The sequence below is a fragment of the Momordica charantia genome (assembly GCF_013281855.1).
Source record: "Momordica charantia cultivar OHB3-1 chromosome 9 unlocalized genomic scaffold, Mcharantia_2.0 BLBB01000009.1, whole genome shotgun sequence".
Lineage (NCBI taxonomy): Eukaryota > Viridiplantae > Streptophyta > Magnoliopsida > Cucurbitales > Cucurbitaceae > Momordica > Momordica charantia.
In genome coordinates this window covers 1114060-1136737 of record NW_028275167.1, presented here as the reverse complement: position 1 = coordinate 1136737, position 22678 = coordinate 1114060, and the positions used below count along the sequence as shown (strand labels likewise).

Sequence of the window (22678 nt, the reverse complement as noted above, 5' to 3'; positions counted from 1 at the left end):
TAAAGTATTATTTACCTGTTAATTTTGAAAAATCAATTATACTTAAATCTCTTTTGAAATACTTAAATCTTTTTTTTTAAAATCACTAATTCCACCATCACTCCCAAACACACCTAAGTATAATTAATTTTCCAAAATCACAATCCAAACGATACTTTAAAAATCAATTTAAAGTAATTTTAAACTTTTCTAGAATCAATTTTTAATTTGCCATAGAAGAGAAGCAATTTTGACAATAGTAAAAATGATTTATTTTGGTCATGTCAAAATCACTCCCAAACACACCTTATGTCGTATTAGGTAAAGTAGCCGTCGCTGCTTTTGAAATAACATTGATTAGGTCAAATTGTCACTTTTCTAAATCCTTAAATTCTGGATGAGAGATGGATAACAAAGAGTCGAGAGCAGAGAGAGTATTAATCACAAGCCGAGAGTGGGTGAAGGAGGTGAGAGAGTATCAATTACAAGCAAAGAGCGTGTGACTCTGAATGACGAGAGAGAAATTAATGTTAAAACCTTGGGAGACGTTTAAAATAAAATAATCCCTGGCTTATTTTAAAAGACAAAATTAATCAAAGCAACCTTAAGGATACTAAACGAATAAATTAGAATAATTTGGTATGCCAAGAATGTTGGAATTTATAAATAATAATAAAAATAATCTAGAAGTCGCCCCAAAAAAAAGGGCATAACACCTGAAAACATTATTTTAATTTATCTTATAGTAAAGACGAGGAGCATATTTTGTTTAAAAGGCGAAAAGTAGGATTCAATTCTCTTTTTAAACGGCTGGACACAAAATCATTCTCCCAAATGTAATTTCTTTTATAAGAGAGACAAAAGGAACTAAACTACTGTACTAAAACAGAATAAGGTTAGGCAAAAGCAACACGATAATACAAACTCGGAGTCGGATCCATCTTATTGCACAGGTAGTATAATTTAAATGAGAGAATAGAAGAATCTCAGGTCTGAACGTCAAAATACGAACCCGGGAAACTTGATGGGGGAAAAAATACACATTATTAAAAAAATAGCTAACAACAGGTGCGACCGCAACCAAAACAAACCAACCAACGATACATCATAATCTTAATATGCTACAAAAGAAGGAAACACCAGACCTGGGAGATAAAGTCTGCAGTCTTCTCTTATCTACCGATTTTCATCCTCGAGAGCACGGAAACCATTTGTCAGATCTTCATGTAGCTTCTTAAATTTCTCAATAAGAGCTGCTTCTCCTTCAGCTGGATCCTCGAACTTTTGGGACCTGCAGCAAACCCAAATATTTTATCACATCCTGATCCAACACAAACAATGTTGCATTCTAATTCTACTTACACCAAGCGATAGAACAGATCTCCCAATCGATGCTTAATCAAACTGTATGTTATCTTCTGTCCATCCATACCCGCTCCCCTCTCAACGGCCTGCAAACATTCAACAAAATAATTAACACACACTACCCTAGCTCACATTTAAACAACCACTGCTTTCGTAAAGAATAACTAGAATAACTACCTGATTAGCCAAATTATAGAAATGGATGATGTTGCGCATCATCCACACTGACTTGTAGAACGGGCAGAATTTATCATAACTGTCACAATCACAGAAATATATATTTTTTATAATATAGAAAAAGCTGTTACATGTATCACCAATGGGTTAAGTGAAGACCAATTCACAGCATAAAGATTAAAGAATGAACAAAGATATAGCTAAGGCTTACGGAGTAAATGCATTTTGAGCAAGATAGTCTTCCCTCAAAAGCTTTGCAGTCTCCAAGGTAATCTTATCTCCTTCAGCCAAGGCATCCTTCCCTACAAGCTGCCATAATCCAGAGATCATAGCCACTTAAATATTATTAGTATTTTTCTAAATAACGAAATTTACTATAATAATATTTTCCGACCTTGTAAACCCCACCATGAAATAATATTAGAAAAACTTCTATAAAATTCACCATAAGATCTAATTTCTCTATTATTACTACTATGCACTCAGTAGACGTACTTGGACTATTTCATTTAGGTCATCTTCCCTCTGAAGAACTTCACGAGCCTTTGTCCTGATGCTAATAAAATCTGGATCAAACTTCTCGTAGAAAGATTCCAATGCCTAAAATACAAATGTGAGTTCAATTAATTAAGATGCATTACTCAATGCACTCACATGAAAGATACAAAACATTACACAAAAAGATACAAAACAAGGCAAAAACAAGACAGTTCTCATAACATACCGAAGAGTATTTTGAGTATGAAATTAGCCAGTTTACAGAAGGGAAGTGCTTCCTCTGGGCAAGCTTCTTATCTAGACCCCAGAAAACCTGCAAACAATTTAAATAACTATAATAATCATAGACAACAAAATGATGATTGGAGAAACCTCTGTATCAAAAGGAATAAGATTTGAATGGTCCTGAGAATTCAAATGTGAACGAATTCAAATGTGAACTCACTATGATCTTAGCAGTTTGATATAACCAAGTACATGCCCTAGGGTCGGGATATGGGTCATCTCAACCAAAAGATTCAAACCACATGCATGACGTAATAATACCATATCATTAGAAATATTCACCTGGACGATACTGAGGGTAGCAGATGTCACCGGATCAGAGAAATCTCCTCCTGGCGGAGAAACTGCACCAACAATTGTAACACTACCAGTTCTTTCTGGCCCACCAAGACATTTCACTTTACCAGCACGCTCGTAGAAAGAGGCTAAACGTGCTGCCAGGTATGCAGGATATCCACTATCTGCAGGCATTTCTGCCTGAAAAGGAACAAATAAGACGGGTTCAATAAGAATAAGACAAAAACAGGACACAGTAACACTATAGTAAGATATCTGCACTCGCATCTAATGAGCTCAACTTTGCCAGAGAGCATGAATAGTGGACACTCCCTCTACAATGCTGGAAATATAAGTAACACTGACAGTTCAGATTTGAGTCATAAATTTCAGCATCTGACTTACATACAACACCGTGAAACTAATAAAATGTTATAACAGTATTGGATCTTTTTAATTTCAGAGGCAACATGAACAAGATATAGTCAACAAGATGAATGTAACAAAAAAAAATTAAGGAAATAAATGTTAGATGAGAAACCTTAATTAAACATATAATTGAGTGGATCATGGATGTATTTGATTCTCAATTTTCTTCTGCTATTAAAAGACATTAAACCGTGTGGAACATTCTTTATTTAGTTTTGTATTCCCTTTATACGCCTACTACACTAGACAATGGATCTTATTGGATATACCAAATTGCTTCTTTTGTTTCAATATCTATTAGATGTTATATATCTTGTCTTGTCTTTTACTTCGTAATTTCAATGTAACTATTTTAATGTAGTGAATAGTTTAGCACAAATAATCATAGGAATGAGTGTGTGCATACATCAATAGATATATACCAACCATCTTCATAACTATGTTGTTGGAAAATGACCCGTGGGTATATTCAACTACATCAGAATTACGTAAAAGTAATGCTGAGGTTAACGAGGCTAGAAGTTAGGAAGTTTTAGTAGCAAACTTATGAGATGATGGCACTTGGTGAGAATAACAAAAATCAGAATAGTGCATCACACAGATCCATCTAACCAGTTTATAAGCTCACACCAAACACATGATTTTATAAACAACTACCTGCCCTAATACATATAAAGAAAACGATGAGCAAATTAGAAAAAGAGCTCCAGCTATTTACCAGTCGTCCAGATATTTCACGCAGTGCTTCTGCCCATCGAGATGTAGAATCAGCCATCATGCTTACATTGTATCCCATATCTCTAAAGTATTCAGCCAAAGTAATTCCTGCACATTCATACATTATGGTTGATATTGATATAATTAAAAATAGCCCGCGGCTTTACAAAACTTGAAAGATGTGAAATACAAAAAGGATAGGACATAAATACAATGAAAATTTTAATGTACGTATAAATTGGAAGTACTAGTAATTCATTTCATGTTGTACTTAGTGAAAAATCTTTGTTTGCCACAAATGTCAAACAATAAGTTCAACAAATTAAAACAGGGGATACAATATTGAGTCAATGACTCAATATAAAATGGAAATAAGTTTTTGATAGTAAAATTGCATTCAAGGCTCATCATAATAGCAACACCAAAGACACAAGAAGACAATTTCACCAAATAGATTAGAGTCGAGCATTGTGGTTAAATGAGAAAAGAGAGATCTAAGACAATTTTTAAAAAGAAACCACAATTTTACCAGTATAAATTGAAGCTTCACGAGCAGCCACAGGCATATTAGAAGTGTTAGCCACAAGAGTGGTACGCTTCATGACAGATTCTTCACGGCCATCAGGTAATGTCATCGTCAATTGAGGAAAATCCATTAGAACTTCAGCCATTTCATTTCCTCTCTCTCCGCAACCAACATACACCACAGTATCAGAGTTTGAGTACTGCATGAAAATTCAGCAACAACAATAATTTTTAGCACCACAAGATATTACATAAAACCCTTGGATATTAGAAAATTAACTTACTTTAGAGAGAGCTTGACTAATGACTGTTTTTCCACAACCAAATGCTCCTGGAATAGCACATGTCCCACCAAGAACTGAAGGGAAGAGGGCATCAAGAACACGCTGCAGAAAACCAAATACATAAATATAATAAAATAAAAGTCACTAGAAATGCACAGTTTAACTAAGGAAAAAGAAAATCAAGGTAAAACAACCAACTATTTTATTCACCTGCCCAGTCAAAAGAGGGGTATCAGCTGCAAGCTTAGATGCAACTGGTCTAGGAGTACGCACAGGCCAAGTCTACACATAGATAGGCACAGTTACATACATAAGAACTTATTAAATCATAAAAAACATGAATTGGAATCGTAAATAAGGCATCATTAGAAACCTGAAGCATGGTAAATTGCTTTTTAACTCCTTGAAACTCAAGCTCGAGAACAGTATCCTGTAAAGAATAATTTTTTGGGTGAGAAACAAGCACCTACATTGAACTAAAAGAAGTAGCACTATAAGGTCTATAGAAAAGAGACCCTGTACCAAGGAAACTACAAAACACCCTCATTCGATGGAGGTTGATCGAAGAGCTACTATATTTACAAAATAATATAATAATAATAATAATAAATTTTTTAAGACCCCTAAAATGTTGTATGAATTTTTTTAAAAGAAAAAAACTAGCTATTTCTATTTCTATTTATCTTTTTATTTTTATACATATATACAAGAAGCAAATATTTCATTGATGACAGTTGTTTCTATTTTTCGTGGAAGACTGTTTGATTTCTTTATTTCTTTCTTTCAAACAGAGCACCAAAAAGAGCTCTAATAGAACATCTTCAAATTATCTGGACGTGGTCAAATACCACCCACCAGAAAGAATCCAATCCATAATCTCTGAGAAGTATTTTTTATATATATTTATAAAAAGTAGATTTTTAAAATCCATCTTCTATAAACGAAGTTGTCAAGTGCTCCAACGGTTATCAGGGCCTAAGCCCTCCTTCATGGCCGTGGTTCGAATCCTGCCCTCCTAAAATCCATCTTCTATAAAAACAAAATTATACATAACAAACAAGATAATTATAAAGAAAAAGGTAGGAGAATCTAGCTAATACGTGCAACATATTATACATTTTCAATAGCCTAGTAGAAAAAATAAACCATTTCCTGCAGCTTGCTAAGATATAATTGCATGCAACACGTAGAACATTTGTTCAAGTACTGTAAATTGCATGAACAAAATCCCCACAAATATCTTCATAACAAAAAAAAAAAACACACACACACACACAACCCCCACCAATATTGAAAAACCAAGTGATGTATCTAAACTTTTAGAAGTATAATAGCAAAGGTAGATATTAAAATGTAAAAAATAGATGACAAAAATAAAGATAAGAAAAGACTAGAAGAACCTTCAATGAATATTGACCAGGTGGTGCGACATAGGTAATTTTCCCCATAGCATCAGGAGGAAGAGCGATATGGTGCTCCATTAGACTATTCTCAAAGACAGTCTGCATAAAAAAATATCGAATATTAGATCTTAGGAGCAACAATTAACATGGTCATTTCAGCGGCTTTTAATAAACAAAGATACATAGCAGAGACTTACAGCATACAAGTCTCCTCCTGTCACTAGGTCGCCCTCACCTAAATTTTTTTTGTGAAACATAAATTTATAGCAATCTGACGAATAGAATCAAACACATGCTTACAAAACAAATTGTATGGTCATAACATACCTAGTTTTTTTGGTTGAAAATCCCATAGTATGTCTTTGTCAAGTGCAGGGACTGCAACACCACGAGGAATGTAGACATCTCCAGATCTCTTTGCAATAGTTTTCAATGGCCTCTACTTTTTCAAAATTCAAGTTAAAAGAAGAAATCAAGAATAATTGGATAGTACAAATCTGAAATACAACCTGACGTGAAGTAATACAAACCTGAATGCCATCAAATATATTTCCCAGAATTCCAGGTCCCAACTCCACAGATAGAGGCTGATAGTTCACACACCATTAATCCATAAAGATTGGACAACTGAATGGATAAATAGAATAACTTAAAGATGAAATGCTTACTTTATGAGTCCGTAAAACAGGGTCATTCACCATCAAACCAGCAGTTTCCTCGTAAACTTTACAATAAAATAGGAAAAGATCTAGTCAATTTACCGAGGTTGATAATATTTAACATAAATTGGGGGGATGATCTTCCAACATATGTGTTAGTAGGCAAGCGGGGGATGAAAGTGTGCCAAGACTAAGAAACCGTTAAACCTTATTAAAAGGGGGATAACAGATAACTTAGTAAAAATGATTGACTATTCTAATGTAGCATACCTTGAATTGTGGCAGAATCTCCTTCTAATCTAATGATTTCACCAATTAGATTATCATGACCAACACGAACCAATTCATACATAGCTGCACCTCCCATGCCATCTGCCACAACAACTGGTCCAGATACCTAGGGCAGGACATGAGAGTTTCATAACCGACAAAAAAGAATGGCATTCGTGAATTTGAAATATAAGTTAAACAAAAACTTAAAATATTAGTTATGAAAAATCATATTAAGAAATGAAACTCGTCCATGAGCATATAACTAATTACAATCGTCCTGTTAATACCACTTCATCTCTTTTTATGAAGGGCAAACATCAATAATAAAATAGAGAAATGAAAAACAAACCAACTTGTAGAACCAGAAAATGGGAACATAGACCATGTAATATTCACTTTACTACCACACCCACAAAAACAACGAAATCACTCCGCCAAAACTCAGTACATTTAAAGTTTCGATCCATTGATGGAAGATCAAATATGAATCTGAAAAATCTACATCTGCAAAACGACAAAAATTGCACATCGAGAGGGGAAGTGTAGTAACGAAGAAACAAAACAACGATTGTCATCCGAAGTATACATGTAAAATCATGTCATGCTGATTGATTCCCACGTAATACGATCGAGAAAACTATCGAAAGAATCAGAATTGATGAACAAGATGTAAAAATAAACAGATCGAGAAGTTGGGGACGGACCTTCCGAACGTATCCATACTCGCTTTCCTTCTCAGAATCTTCGAAGGTGGTCAACCGAGCTCCATACACGGACGGCATTGTGGAAGATACTTGATCGGCAACAGAGTGAATCGAATTCTTAGTGGGAGATAGGAAGGATCAAATAATGAACACAACAGGGATCAAAACCCTAGGGACCCGATCGAGCTGGAGATGGAGATCGCGAGCGAGGGAGTGTTGTGTGTGTAGAACGGAGAGTAGAATCGTTCAGGTAGTGAGAATCGTTTATGATATGGAAGAGGGGGATGGGATATGATTCGGTGGTGGAGGGTGTATGCTAAGGTGGCGTGGTATTACTACACAAATATCAGATTATTGCCAGCGGTGCCCGTTGCATAACGTGAGATTCAGTTGTGCTGTCCGCTGCGACGTGGTTCCCCGTTCTCCAGTCCATTCGATGTATATATCACGGTTTTCTCGACCCGGCCCACTCCAATTAGTTTATTTGTAGGAAAAAATGGGTAAGTTTTTTTTTTTAATAAAAATTATCTTTTTTTTTTAAATACAGTGAGGTTGGGAGATTTTGACTCCTAATCTCTTGGTTAGAGATAAACAATAATTACTGCTGAGTTAAAATTCATGTTAATATAAAAATTCTCATATCAATTAGAACAAAGTGAGGACAAAGATTAAAAATTTTTGTAGGGTCCGAAAGGAAAATAAGTTCATTCATCACCTTAGGTTTGCTTACTTGATCTTTACTTATTTACCCAATATTTACAGAAATTTTGGATATCCAACAATTCTATAGCTTGAACATTTCAGTGTCAAAAAACTGAAGTGCTCGATTTTGTTCTTTTAGATGATTGTATTCAAGATCTAAATATTTAAAGAACAATATATATATTTTTTAGATAATAACGATATTTTATTTTACATGAACACGGGAATATTATCATTACATGTCATTTAGTAACATACTTGTTTGGACAAAAAAATAACTGTTGTTATATACTCTATCATGCTCTAAATTCAAATAATTTTGTATGTTAAATTAACAAAAGTATAAATGAATGTTAAGTGATACTATTATATAAGCAATAAGTACCCTACAATACAATAATACTTTGTCAAATAAATTTACTCATAATTGGATAAAAAATGCTTTGATAATAAATTTTGAATTAGAATAGAACGTAAAAGATAAAAAAAAAATTTTGAACAAAGATCGTTGGATTCGTAAGGGAAATGCGAACAAAGTCCTACATTGACTAAGCAAGAAAACGATCCATGATATATAAATAAGGATAATTATCTCTATTATATAAGGTCTTTTTCGTGGAACCAAGAGTAAAGTTGCGAAGGTTATACCAAAAACGGATAATATCATACCGGTATAGAGATCCTTGAGATATCGTTGTCATCTAACAGAGATGAAAGGAATATATAGTGGGTGCAGCTGCATACAAAACTTTCTTATAGAATACAACTTTGGCAAAAGTTAAAAGGGAGAGGAGTGCATATTCTGGTCCAAAGTATGTGTATGTGGTGACACTGCCGCCCACAGGCTCAAAGCCCTGCTTACATCATATATCAAGTAGGGTATTCCATTGCTGTTTGAGCGCCTCATAAGCCTTCCCACAGGGTACAGCCTGCACTCTAATTCTCCCCTCTTCCTCTGTCTCTGTTTCTGTTTGGGTTACTGACACTAACCCCAATCTTGACAACGTTTCTATTGCCTTTTCTATTGGCATTTCAACCTGCATTGCATTATTCACAATTGTATTGCACTCTCCAGTTAAACATCTAACATCTAACAACAAACATCAAACACTTACCTTCACTTTCGACACGTTGTACAAAAATCTTTCGCATTTGTCCCCGACGCTTTTGCCACATGTTACCTGCAACCACAGCCATTCAGTCTTCTGTAAACCAGATGAAATTATGCAACTTCCAATTCCCTATCTCTGCAAACCAAATTCACTACTCTCGCTCAGCTCACTATCAACTACTTCAAATTTTATTTTTTCAACATATAAAATTCTGCGTCTGGACTAGGAAAGGCGGATCACCTCTCCTTTTTCTTCTTTGAGCAGAATTACATAGGCCAAGATAGCTTCTTTGTACTGCACAAGAAAATGAATGTTAGCCAAACCACCTCAAGGAGGAAATATATATTCAGATCATTTCACCTTTTTAACAGCGTCCTCCACCAATAGGGATTGAAATTTGAGGATTAGCTCATGCAAGTCTCCAATAATATTAATAGTGTGAAACTAGTTTATGAGTTTTGTAGAGACTAAAGTTGGAGAGAATCCAACGTTCCATTATTAAAGTCTATATATATAGACAAATATACAAGGTTGACCTAATCATATAAGGAGAAGGTAAAGGATATAGACAAATATACAAGGTTGACCTAATCATATAAGGAGAAGGTAAAGGATATAGACAAATATACAAGGTTGACCTAATCCTATAAGGAAAAGGTAAATGACAAATTAATATTAATACAAGAATATGAAATATACTAATATATACTCTAACACTCCCCTTCAAGTTGGTGCATATATGTTAATTATGCCCAACTTGTTAGACAAATAATCTATTCGTGCTTCATTCAACTTGTGTTCTCTGATTTTTGATATCATTGGGATCACCTCATAAGTTACGATTGATTTCTTCTCAGCCATAAAAAACAAGCGAACTTATTTGAACAAAACGACAGAACCAGACCAAACCACCCGAACCAAACAAAACAGATGAATCAAACGGTTGGAACCAAATCGGATTAGGTGTTTTCTGAAACCAGAAACCCCAAGTGCTCCCCCACGACAACCAGAGGGGTAAAGGCGATTGGCGGTCACGGAAGCGCACCGCGACGAAGGTGCGAAGGACGGCGAGACGAAACCCACGAATAGCAATTGGAAAAATAACTGGCAAATCAGCAAACGGCGGCGGTGACGGTGGTCGGCGGGCGGTGGCAGTGAACGGCGGCGGCGGCGGTGATCGGCGACGACGGCGGCGGCGACGGCAGTGAGTGTTGGATAGCAATGAACAAAAACCCTAAGACACAAAACCCTAATGGGCGCAAAACCCTAGTGGGCACAAAACCCTAACGGGCATCAAAACCCTAATGGGCACAAAACCTTGGGCACAAAACCCTAATGGGCATCAAAACCCTAATGGGCACAAAACCTAGAGCTCTGATACCATATAGAGACTAAAGTTGGAGAGAATCCAACGTTCTGTATTCTCATTATTAAAGTCTATATATATAGACAAATATACAAGGTTGACCTAATCCTATAAGGAGAAGGTAAATGACAAATTAATATTAATACAAGAATATAAAATATACTAATATATACTCTAACAAGTTTAAAGGAGAAAGAAAGCCAAATTTGAAGCGACCATCAAACAGACTTGCTTCAGATAACGGTAGGTAATGTCTTTCTTTCTTCCATTTTTATAATCAGAGAATTGATTTAACGAGGCAGGTACCTAAAGAAAGCTAAGCAATAAAAATGAAACTCACTTGCTGTTGTTCTGAAGCGTCCAGGAGAAAATGAACCGACCCAAAACCACTCGCTAAAGTTTTCTCATACAGTGTCCTGTTTACCAATAACTGTTTAAATCGTTTAATTAGAAAAGCATCAATCAATCATCAAATGCATGCAGAAATTTGAGTCAAAAGGAAACTATGACGATTGATGAGATTGACTCACTTGATACCTATCCCATGTTTGTTTGTAACCCAAAACAACTCGTGTGATGTAAATGACAAGAGCACTAAAAGCAACCACATCAAGAAAAACTGCTGATCTGTGGCAAATGTAAGAGAAGAAAAAAAAAAGTTTGATTAATTTCAAAATTAGAAGAAATTATCTTTATTCTCGAGGTTTCAAATATGTGGCATGCACAAAATTTTATCCTCACTCCAGAGGCTACCAACCACAATCAGATCTTTGATTTGCAAGTCTGGTACATTTCTCATCTATCGTCCGATATGCATATCAATTTATTCAATAATGCCTATTCAAAATTTATCCAAGAATTTCAATTTAAAATTACAGGAATGTTACACAATGCAACCTGGAAAAGAAATATGGGAAGTTTCTAGCTTTCTTCAATTTCCTTGTGCAAATTAATGACTGTAATCAGGTAGCGAGTTAGGAAGAAGCATACGGTGAAGACAACAGATTCTCAAACTTGTAATTAATGAAGAATGCCAAAAGTCCCAAGATTGTCGCAGCATCCAAGCGTAGCTGCAATTTTTTAGCATTACGTCAGGAATGTGTCAAAAGGTGACAATAATGGATCATCAACGATTCATAGAATCCCACAAGTAATAACTAAACAAATAGGTGATTGAGCATGAACTTAAATTCAAAATTAAGACAACTTATTTTATATGGCTAAGATAGTTAGGTACTCTGCTCAATAATTAATAAAACAAAAGGTGAGTTGGCAGGCATAGTTGTAAGTTACATCAGTATATGATCATTTCTGGACTCAGAATTAAAGCAAGTTATGGTGCCCCCATACCTCGTATCTCATCAAGTGCCTGGGGAAAGAGAGCCTTTGACCATAATTATTTCTGTATGTACACCCATAACAAGTTTCTAAGTGGTGATTTGTAACTGCTAACCTAACCTCGTTACAAAACATGGAACGTTTCATAATTTAATCCGGATTAAAGAAGCAAGACTAGAGTGCATGATAGAAGTTTTTGTTAGTCCTTGCTTGTTAATAGCCAGTCAATGAACTAACTAAATGAGCTGCAATGATACAGTTAACTAGGCATCTATAAGGTCATTCTCTGATCTACCAGCCCTTGTTCGTTTCCATAATTGATACTTACGACTAAATCACCTGGTACCTTAACTAAGGGATTTTTTCCCACCATAATTTCAGTTAAAGAACTACCATCTCTGCAGATTGTATTTCTCTATGACATGCATGAAACACTGCGGAGAGCTCTATTGGCCTTGAGGAAAAACCATGTCTTGCTCATTATAAATATCAAATTATGGAATAAAAAAGACAAAAGAATTCAATCTGATAAAATAACATAACTACAGAAGAACCATGCACAGATATGCTACACACTTTGCAGCTCTGTTGCACATGGTTTCTAGTTGTTGAGTTCAAACACTCTAGGGAATGCACTTAGAAATATCAAATCTAGGTCATACCGCATCAATAATTCGAAAGGATAGTTTCTTGTCCGGAAAGATCACCTGCATGTAAAACCAGGATTGAAATTCTTGAGTAAAATTAAAAATAAGAAGAGACTAACATCTAAAACAAGAAATGCAACATAACGGGTGCTACAAAAGCAAGGGCAAATACATTATACGAGAAAATGAAAATATTTACAAACATTGGAGTATCAGAAGTATATACTGGTAAGTCCGGAATAGGAATTTTCTCATAGATCTTTAACTGCAACGATGGAACCTTAGTTTTGTCTCCACCATCCCTTCTATCTTTGGTGTAAAGTAAAATTAATTCTTGGAAAGCTGGCTCCTAATTCACAAATTCACGGCAAGTTATAAAGTTGTTTGAGATTCTATTACAACAGCAGGAATTGGAAAATAAATTTTAAAACATGACCAATGACTATTAATAAATTGCAAATAGGCCAAATACGATTACATCTTAAATTCAAATTTAAGTCATACAACTGCTAAGACTATAACATAACCAACCAACCATAGCGAATAATGCATTGCACGTATATAACACAACATTAACACCTCATGCAGAAAATATATTATTCATGATAACAAACAAAATAATTGCGCAACTTTCACCCAGTAAGAAACAATATAGAGGCATGACCAAAATAAACATAAAAGTTGGGAAGTCAACTTCCTTCTTGGACATATTCATGATATCAGACGAAAAAGAAGTGGCGATTAGCAACCACTGGCGTAAAGAAACATGTAGTTGGGATTGAGGGCGACTTAGAAGAATGTTTTTTTATATACAGATCAAAAGTTTGTTCCAGCTAAGAGACAAGATTGAAACAGCAAGCATGTGTTCTTCAGATGAGAAAGTTCTTTGGCAACTCGAAAATTCTGGGGATTTCTCCATAAAGTCAACTTTTTTGTAATCTTTCATCTAGTCTGAGTAAGTTAAGAACCCTTTAATCAATCATATCTAGAAATAAAAAATATTCAATAAGGTACGGAAAATTTGTGGTCTCTTAAAAATTGAAGTCCCGACACTCCTCCTGAAAAGTTACAGAAGAAAAATCCTGACTGGCACATCTCCGTAAATGCCTGCTATTTCTGTCTAAAGGAAGGAGAACCTTTGGACCACTAGTTTTTACATTGCCCTTTTGCTGCCAGAGGATGGTTTTTTCCGCTGGAAACTTGAATTCCCTCCTTTTTGCTCCCTGGGAACACTTTGATATTTGGCTCCATGAAGCTCTCGTGGTATGGTGGCTGAAAGATAAGCAAAAGTGTTGCGGAAACGTGCAGTTAAAGCTTTTATGTGATCTTTATGGCTTGAAAAGGATCGAAGAATCTTCCAAGACAAAGAAAGACCTTTTGAATCCTTTTGTAAACTTTTACAATACACGGTGTCAAGTAGGAGCTCCCTTCCCAAAAATTTATTTTGTAACCACAACAGTTCTTTTTTTTTTCTTTTTTTATTAATTTGAATTGGAAAGACTTCGTGTAATAGCTCCTTCTGGGCGGGGGTTTGTTTCCCCCACCCCGTCAGTTTTATCTCTTTTATTTTTATAATATCCCCTTTTTCTTATTATAAAAAAATAAAAACATAAAAGTTCGGGTGAATCCATTTTATACTAACAGCTGGGCTCAGCTAATGGGAAGGGAGCCACTTAGAAAATTAGAAGGAGCAAATAAAGAATACCTGGAGTACTGATTGAGAGAGGAGGATGGAAATGGAAGTTTTCAAGCGTTTCCAGATATCATTCCCACAATTTTTCATTGCAGGCCTCCATATATCACTGAGTGATATTCGTGATATGAAGATAGGCCTGGATTAAGAACAATTTGTATCGTAAAGTTATTCAAGAGGAAATCTGTTAACATAACTACTAGAGCCAAAAGAGACTTCCCGAGAGAAAGAGACCACAGGCTCAATACATAACTAATTAGAATAACATTTTCACTATTCGTACGTTTAGAAGTGCACCCCCTGCATTCATGACAGCTGAGATTGCAACAATTTATAAGGAATGCCCAGTTGAATGACTTAGTGCCCATAAGGTGAATTGGCAGCTCTAACAAACTATCATATTGTGCCAGTTGTGAAACACGGTACCAATAAGCAGCATCCAACAGAATTTGAACGAGCAGTGGTTGTGATTAATAACATCAACAATTAATGGCACATATGGAAAAAAGGCTAGAGAAAAAGAAGTTGGTATTCTTCGTGGATTCTTTTTCAAGGGAAGGTCATTACAACCGAGATTCTTCATAAGAAGCTTCCATCCTCTTCCCTTCCCTCAATGTGTGTTTTATGTGCTACCAATTGTGGAAGTCTTGCCCTTCTCTTTTTCCATTGTTCATATGCCACTGTTTGCTGGGAGTTTTTGCTTCATAGGTTACAAGCAATTTGTCTCAGCTCTTTTTTGAGTTTTGCCCTCCAAAAGCTTGTCTCATTTGGATCATCGCCTTTAAAGCTTTATTATCAGGTTATTGGTTCGAAAGAAATTTAAGAATCTTAGAGAGCAAGAGCAAATATTCTTTTAAAGGCTTCTGTTTAGCCATTCGTCTCAATGGTGTTCACTTTCAGATCTATTTGCGAATTTTTCCCTTGATCCCATTTGTTCGAATTGGGGCGCTTTAATCTTTCCTTTCTAGTCTCACTGTTTTGATTTGTTATTTTCACGGTGTACTCTTATGTTTGTATTGGTTTCCTTTCTCTTTGTTCTTTCACTCTTTTGGGAGTTTGTTTCTTTGAGCAATTTTGTTCCTTTTCATACATCAATGAAAAGTTCGTATCTTGTCTATTGAAGGGAAAAAAAAAAGTTTTACAATTCCAAATTCTGCTATTTTCAAGGTTATGAGCACATATAAGCACTTTAAGCTGCATTGCCAAAAATTTTATCGAATCAGCTAGAAAGATATCAGTCATACCACCATAGCTAGTTTGCTAAACTTGCTTTTTTTTCTTATGTAACAAAATTAGGGGGCTAGAGCAATAAATAAATGGGTGAATTAGAATGGTGTCAGACCTTAAATAAGGTTCAGAAGCTTTATTGTCATCATCAAGCTTGAATGGTTGTTCTGGCATAGGGGGAAGAAGTCCTATCCATGTAAGCAGCCTCCGTAAGAGTCTTCCACGAGGTCCCATGGAAGAAAGAATTCCTTCGTAACGAGATACTGCACTCTGAGCTGCTAGCCAAATTGGAAGGTCTCTATCTGAAATCCGATTGTCTCCCACTAGATCAGCAGAATCTTCTTCATCATAACGAAATAATTGCTGAGATATAGGAAGTTCGCTCACCCAAGGCCTCAACCTCTTAACCCATTCTTGAATTTCTTGCATCTGTGGAGCACCTAGTACAACCTGTTAAAAATAAAAAGGGAAATGTGACAAGATTTACATCGAATGATGCTGGAAGTTCAACATAGTTACAGAAGTATTCACACATTAGATGTTTAAGAAAATAGGATCAAAGTTGGCAACGAATATCCAAAAGTGGACAACCTCGGCTATCCAAGTGCCAAGTCTCCCCAGTGGTTTTGAGATTATGGAGAAGAGTCCTCGTAGAAGTCTAGACTGTATATAATCTAGTTTATCAACAATTAATAGGCCTTTCTGCCTCTCAGTTGCATATCCTCGCCTGTTTAAAAAAACAATCACCATTGGAACCTACCATAATGTTGGAATAGAAGAATAATTGACTAGGTCATTGCTTCAACCAATTAGATGAGAAAGAAAGACATATCTAACCATCATAATTTCATATAAAATAGCCATGTAAGGCATCGATGTTAATACACGACCAACTGACTAAGTATTTTTTTAGTGTCTAGCTGCACCATTCTTATTGAACATGAGGTAACATCACCAGATAAAGGTACACTATACTGTTTTAAAACAACAACCCATAATTTAAAGAATAGCAGGCAGTTCTGACTTGCAACTATGGATCCATCTAAAACACCATTATTATATCACACTATTTTTAAACACCATGACTAAACCAAGTTAAGCAAATATAATAAATAAACTTATGAAACCAGGCATCTTTTTAAGAATTAGAACATACAACATACATTGTCTCTCAAACTTTACGAAGCTAATAAAAGTAGTCTATTGCATAACCTGAATATAATTGCATTAGACTCAGACGCCCTCTTCCAGTCAACATATATTGGCAAAGTAAGCAGATAGTCTGTATTCAATGCTGATGTCAAGACCAGGTCCATGGCTGAGAGTTCTTCAAATTGAGCATTTTTAAGAAGTTTCATAAAAGAACGCTGGAAACGAGTGGCAACTGCTACTCTAACAAAAATACACAAAAAGGAAATATTACATTCGGATTCAGGACGAAACTGTCCAGTTATGGAAAAGAGAGAGTGCACAACCACACCATTACACAAATCGTCTCTTACAAGTTACATTCTATTCTAAAGACAAAAATGGTTCCATGCTAAATTCACTGGAACAGAATGAGTGAGTACAGGAATGATGAATTTTGTCAGAATAGCTTTTCATTTGAAATATTCATTGTTTTGAGACAATGTCGTAGTCACAAACAGTGAAAAAACGAACTGAAGAAAGATGGTATATTCTTCAAGAATTCCATAGCCTGATCTTACAGAAATTGTTATAAATTAGCTCATCTGAGTATTAGAATACCCACAACCATAAAATTATAATAAATTTTTTGTCATCTGAGCATTAGAATATCATCCATAAAGGGAATTCATATGTACAAATCTCGTCTTCCATGCGTCCATTGAGTGAAAATGCAGTTATTTCCAGTTGCAGGTAGGTGCCATACGTAAAGGGGGGTTTTTTTTTTTCTTTTGAGAATTGAATAAACTAAAGAGCAGGACTTAATTGAAGTTTTTAGGTTTCTTGAACATAAACACACGTATATTTTAAAGTTAATTTATTTGAATTTTGAAATGGAAAAACGATGAGAAGAAATTGTAGACGTACGGAGACTCCCGGTTGACGTAAGTATTCAGGGTACCCGTTGGAGAAGTACTAAAGTCCAAACTGTAACCGAAAGGCATACCATCCCTGGGTGAGATAAACTCCTGATTCTTATTAGAAACAAGCGGGGCATCAGTAGTAGTAGAAACCTCCTCAAAAGTCGCCTCATTTTCCACGGACTGAGTAATGGAATAATCGTTCCGCATTTCTTCTAAAATCCTCTTGTGTTCAGCGTGAAGAATGGAGTCCAAGCACCTGCAAAAACGAAGCGGGCAAGTAAGCTTTTTTAGTTTCATAGATGGAATTGGATAGAGGGAGTGATAGAACTGACGAAGAGAGGAGCAGAAAAAGTTGAGCTTCGGGATCATCATCATCATGGTTTTGGTTGGATTGAAAGAAGGTGAAGAGAATGGCATCCAGCAGCTGGGGTTTAGAAACTGGAATATGTTTGTGTCTGGGCACCGGAATTTTAGAAATGCCCTTATCTTCATCGCCCGTATCGTAGTTGTAATTACTGAACTTGTTGTGCCACTGCTCAAATTTGGATTCCAAAGATCGCATTTCAGTTGGCCATCGACGACAACCATGAGGAATTGAAGAGAATCCGATGGGGAGCTGCAAACACCACATCATCAACCATCGGATAAGGCGCTCAGAATCGGAACCATTAAATAATAATATCGTGCCTCCTATTTTATTTTATTTTCGGAAAGATATCCTATTTAATTTCAAAATGGTTGGTTCAGACTTGACAGAGCCTGAGATTTGAGCTCCCCTGCTCATCCATGGTTTTCACTTTCAATTTGGCAAAACTCTCATTCCAGAACCACCCTGTGCCGAAGCCGTTGTTAGCGAGCGTTTGGAGAAGGAATGCCAGTGGCAGTGGCAGTGCCAGAGACCGAGTGATAGATTTTGGGAAGCACAAGGGCAAAATGCTTGGAGCCCTACCTTCGAGCTATCTGAAATGGGTGTCGAAAAATCTGAGAGCGCGGGAGTTTGAAGAGTGGGCAATTCTTGCGGACCAAGTTCTTGAGGACCCTGTGTACCAGGACCGCATCCAGTGGGAGTTCGCCCACAACGTTCTGAGCGGCACCAACGCCCGGACCCGGGCGACCGGCGACGGCGTGGTTTCTGAGTTGTTGGAGATAAGTGAGAGGTTCGGATGGTATTGGGATTGGGACAAAGCCGGTTGGAGAAACGTCAACTTTGAGCTCTTGGGAACCTCTAATGGTGGAAGAATCCCACGAATCAACAACTCTGAATCTGAATCGAATATGAAGATGCAAACGCAGAACATCCAAATCCAAGGCGGGAGTGGGAGGAGGAGGGAGAGAAGGGATCGGCTTAGGCTGAAGAGAGAAGCATCCAAATCCAAATCCAAATCCAAGGGAGCGATGGACAAAACTGATATCAGATCCACTCCTCAGTCTCTATATGCTCCAACCAACAATCCCAACATTACAAATCCTTTTCCTGGGCGTCAAGCTCTACTAAACTACGCTACTCCACACTCTCAACCTTCTTCTTAATAATTTGTTTCTGTTCTTCATCTATTAAGCTATAACAATGTAATGTATATTATGATGTAGTTTAGAACTAGAATCAGCTTTGAAATTGAACCAGAATGTGCTTGGCTTTTCTTTCTAAGTTGGGTTTCAACAAGCAAGGATGCACAAATTAGACTGAGTTTTCTATTGCCAATTGGGTGTCAACCGTCAAGCTCAAACAACACAAATAAATAAATAGGCTTCATCTTTCAGATCGCAAACAAACTCAGCATCAACCGTGAGCTTATTCTTCACCACTAACTAACAAGTAACAAACAAGAGTTATTTGGGTGTATTTTTTAAAAACATTTTAGCTGATTAGTTTTTTAAAACTATTTTCTATCGCTTCTAAAAGTTCAAAACTATTTTAAAATATGATAATAATAAACCATTATCAACAAATTGGATAAGACGGGACAGAAACACGCTTAAAGCACCAATTAATTCTAAAAAGAAAATTGTTTATTTAAACATATGCCTTAATCCAAATAGCTGTCTCATTACTCCAACAAGTTGCTTGAGTGTTTTTTTTAGTACAACAAGTGGAGGTGGAGAATTCGAACTCTGACCTCATAATCAAAGACAAGTTCTAATTTCAACTGAGCTAAACTCATGTTGGCAACAAAGTAAATAAAGAGAAATTCAGACACATCGTATAACATTTAATGAGAGCACCACACTTCATGAGTAGCAAGTCCTTATGCAACTTCCTCCAACCAACAACTCAAATGCTCCTCTAATGGTCTCCTAAAATTTAAAATTAATTAGTTGGACTTATCACAAACATGCAACACATGATCAAGGCAACGGTTTCATTATGAGGTAAATAGACGCTATCATTGATTTTAGGAGAGTGAATACTTGACATCGCTCTCAAGACTCTTTCAGATCTAACCACAAAGCCTCTCAATACTCTGAATGAGAGAATGAACAAATTGTTAATTTAGCATCCAATAATATGGAGTGAACGTTTACAGACATTCTAACATGATTGGGTAAGCATACACTTCAGTTTATCTTTGCCACACCTAAATAACCAACTCCACGAGAAACAGATCTCCATCAAATCTGAGTCCTGATGATTCAGCAGGCAGAACTAGGCCATCCACCATCCCCCCAAGGACATATAAGTAACGACCAGAACGATCTGCACAGGCGCGATGAAATGATCTAGAGCTGGGGGTGTAACCATTTGCCTTTAATCTCTTCCACATCTTCGCTGATAATCCCATGGAGTTTGATGTGGTAAGCTGCTGCTCTTCGATTGATTTCATCGCACTGACATCCAACGCCCAAAAGTCATCTTTGTGGTGCCTCTCTGTATCTTCCCCTCCATAAATTAGAAGGCGGCCTCCCAGGATGAGGTTGGCGGAGTGTCCAACTCGCGGGAGAGATACTCCTTCACTTATATTTTGTAACTCATACACAATTTGCACCCATCTAACCTGACCATCAAATATATTCAAGAGCCAAACATCATTCAGCACATCATACCCTACTCCTCTACCGCCAAACAGAACTACTTTCGTTCCCCCAATGGAAGTAAGTGTATGTCCTGATCGAGCTGGAGGAGACGGATGAGCCACAATCTCATGCCAGCTTCCAAATTTAAGATCCTCAGACAGCTCTAAAACCCAGGTGTCTAACAATCTAATGCCACCCAGCCCAATTCCTCCATGGACAACCATCTTCTTCTCATCTATGCAGCATGAAGCATGAGCTCCTCGAGGTGGTGGCGCTATCACCCCAACGTCAAGTCGTCTCCACGAGAACCCAATACCATGAATCTCGCTCCTTTCAATCCTTCCCACCCATGTATCATTCTGACGAATTCCATTGTCCTTGATTCCTCCAAAGAGAATCAGAAAATCACCAACAACAGTGCATGTATGTCCGAATCTCCCACTTGGGATACCTGAGTTCATCTTCTGCCACTTCAGCATCCTGTGGCAATCATTACCAATGTATGCCACCCACGTGTCATCAAGATGACGTCCTAAATCAACAAACAAGTACAAAATAGAGCTTAGATGTACATAATAAGGACAAAGAAGGTCGGCCTTTAATGGTGAAGCTATTCGCCTGAAGGTGCATGTTAGAAGTCTACTTTATTTATCATCTGTCTCAGAATCTGACAATTTCATTCATTCCCCCACTACGGAGGCCAGAATTTTCTTATTCTGTTTTGCAGAAAACAATACATCTAGAATAGCTATAGTCTATAGATATACTGGCGTTTTAAATATTTTGAGAATATAAAGAATAAGCCCACGGTTGATGCAAGTTGAGTAGCTATATATGTTCCATTTGTAAGAAACAATAATAAAGTGGCCAACAACTAAAAATGATGAACGAAGAACAAAACCTTCTATTTTCTCTGAATAATCTCCTCGTCTAACAAAATACCACACACACAACTGATGGTGCAGATACAGAAGCTCCATCTGCTCTCTTAAACAAATAAAGGTAGCAAAAAGATAGAGCTGGTAATATAGAAAGCATCATGATTTAACAATAACCCATCATCCCATGGGTGGGTACTAAAGAGGCCTCCCTTGGTATAACAATTATAAATTAAATGGTTTAATTAACTAACTCTTCCGAAAGGCAGTCGCCCCAATTAACTCGAGTTTAAAGTTAACAAGATTGAGAATGGGGATCAGCACACATGAATGTTCAATCCGCACTTGTAATCTAAGCGAAAGCAATAGTAATCGAAGATATCGGAATAACGGAAAACAAGGGCAACGCACAATCACCATGAATAAGATAAAAGACGCAGAACATGAAGAGAAAGGAGATTCGTATAGTAAAAAGAACACGAACCTCCTTCGCATCCTCCACCAAACAGTACCAAGCAATCTGATACGAAGTTAAGGGAGTGAGAAGCTCTAGGACTGGGATGTAATGATTCGGCATCTGGGTCGGATAATCTATGGCAATAAACAGAGTCAAGCTGGGAAACTTGCTTGTAGACCCTCATCCATGGCAGCTGAGAGAGATGATAGGACTTGAGGGCCTCGACTGAAGAGGATCCCCATTCCCTTCTGCAAATAGCTTCCCAGAGAGTATCAGAGGAAGTGAGAGCCCTAAATCTCCTACAAGTAATGGAGAAGGAGAGAATTGAATCTACAGGTAGTCGGAGGAGAACTGTGAATAAGTGGTCCGGAGCTAGGGAAGTGATCGGTGATCCGTCGCCATGGTCACCTCTAGCAATGGATTCTTCCAATTCCAGCTCCATGAGAGACGGTAGAAGACGGTAAGTAGGCTGCTGATTTATGCCTCCCTCCCTCTTCACTCTTCACTCTTCACGAGAAGAGAACAGTTAAAATTTTCTGGTTTGGAGCTTTCTTCGTTGAAAAATACATGGCTGGAGCAAGTAAATTTTGGACCCTGCCTCCGTTTAAAAATTGGCCACTC

The 22678-nt window shown here is 36.8% G+C and overlaps 4 protein-coding genes across 8 annotated transcripts; 1 reads left to right on the top strand and 3 right to left on the bottom strand.

Annotated features, from left to right (window-relative positions):
• Positions 1-894: 894 nt before the first annotated feature.
• On the bottom strand, positions 895-7864 carry LOC111016598 (V-type proton ATPase catalytic subunit A). Its single transcript, XM_088117614.1, has 19 exons — positions 7575-7864; positions 6868-6994; positions 6607-6662; positions 6469-6525; positions 6266-6377; positions 6136-6173; positions 5936-6037; positions 4909-4965; positions 4746-4817; positions 4536-4637; positions 4256-4451; positions 3728-3834; positions 2587-2781; positions 2246-2332; positions 2017-2121; positions 1733-1830; positions 1522-1600; positions 1342-1430; positions 895-1270 (listed from the first exon to the last, which is right to left on the bottom strand). Exons 1-19 carry the CDS (start codon positions 7650-7652, stop codon positions 1156-1158), a joined length of 1872 nt encoding a protein of 623 aa, XP_087973740.1. The 5' UTR covers positions 7653-7864; the 3' UTR covers positions 895-1155.
• A 985-nt stretch (positions 7865-8849) lies between these two features.
• On the bottom strand, positions 8850-22224 carry LOC111017815 (DUF3754 family protein, putative (DUF3754)). 5 transcript variants are annotated; one of them, XM_088117762.1, is made up of 15 exons: positions 22085-22224; positions 17861-17966; positions 17715-17774; positions 16872-17051; positions 16251-16386; positions 15775-16109; positions 14445-14571; positions 12966-13088; positions 12755-12799; positions 11745-11824; positions 11285-11381; positions 11095-11184; positions 9629-9682; positions 9392-9457; positions 8850-9313 (listed from the first exon to the last, which is right to left on the bottom strand). In XM_088117762.1, the coding sequence occupies exons 2-15, from the start codon at positions 17878-17880 to the stop codon at positions 9140-9142; spliced, it is 1587 nt and encodes a 528-aa protein (XP_087973888.1). In that variant the 5' UTR covers positions 17881-17966; positions 22085-22224; the 3' UTR covers positions 8850-9139. The 5 variants fall into 5 exon arrangements, with proteins under 5 accessions (XP_087973888.1, XP_087973887.1, XP_087973886.1 ...); XM_088117761.1 differs by lacking the exon at positions 22085-22224 and adding an exon at positions 18043-18185; XM_088117760.1 differs by having other exon boundaries at positions 17715-17966.
• LOC111017846 (golgin family A protein) lies at positions 18497-19358 on the top strand. The gene has a single exon (XM_022293726.2). It carries the CDS (start codon positions 18497-18499, stop codon positions 19238-19240), a length of 744 nt encoding a protein of 247 aa, XP_022149418.1. The 3' UTR covers positions 19241-19358.
• LOC111017836 (Kelch repeat-containing F-box family protein) lies at positions 20054-22641 on the bottom strand. Its single transcript, XM_022293715.2, has 2 exons — positions 22085-22641; positions 20054-21254 (listed from the first exon to the last, which is right to left on the bottom strand). The coding sequence occupies exons 1-2, from the start codon at positions 22497-22499 to the stop codon at positions 20287-20289; spliced, it is 1383 nt and encodes a 460-aa protein (XP_022149407.1). The 5' UTR covers positions 22500-22641; the 3' UTR covers positions 20054-20286.
• Positions 22642-22678: the final 37 nt, after the last annotated feature.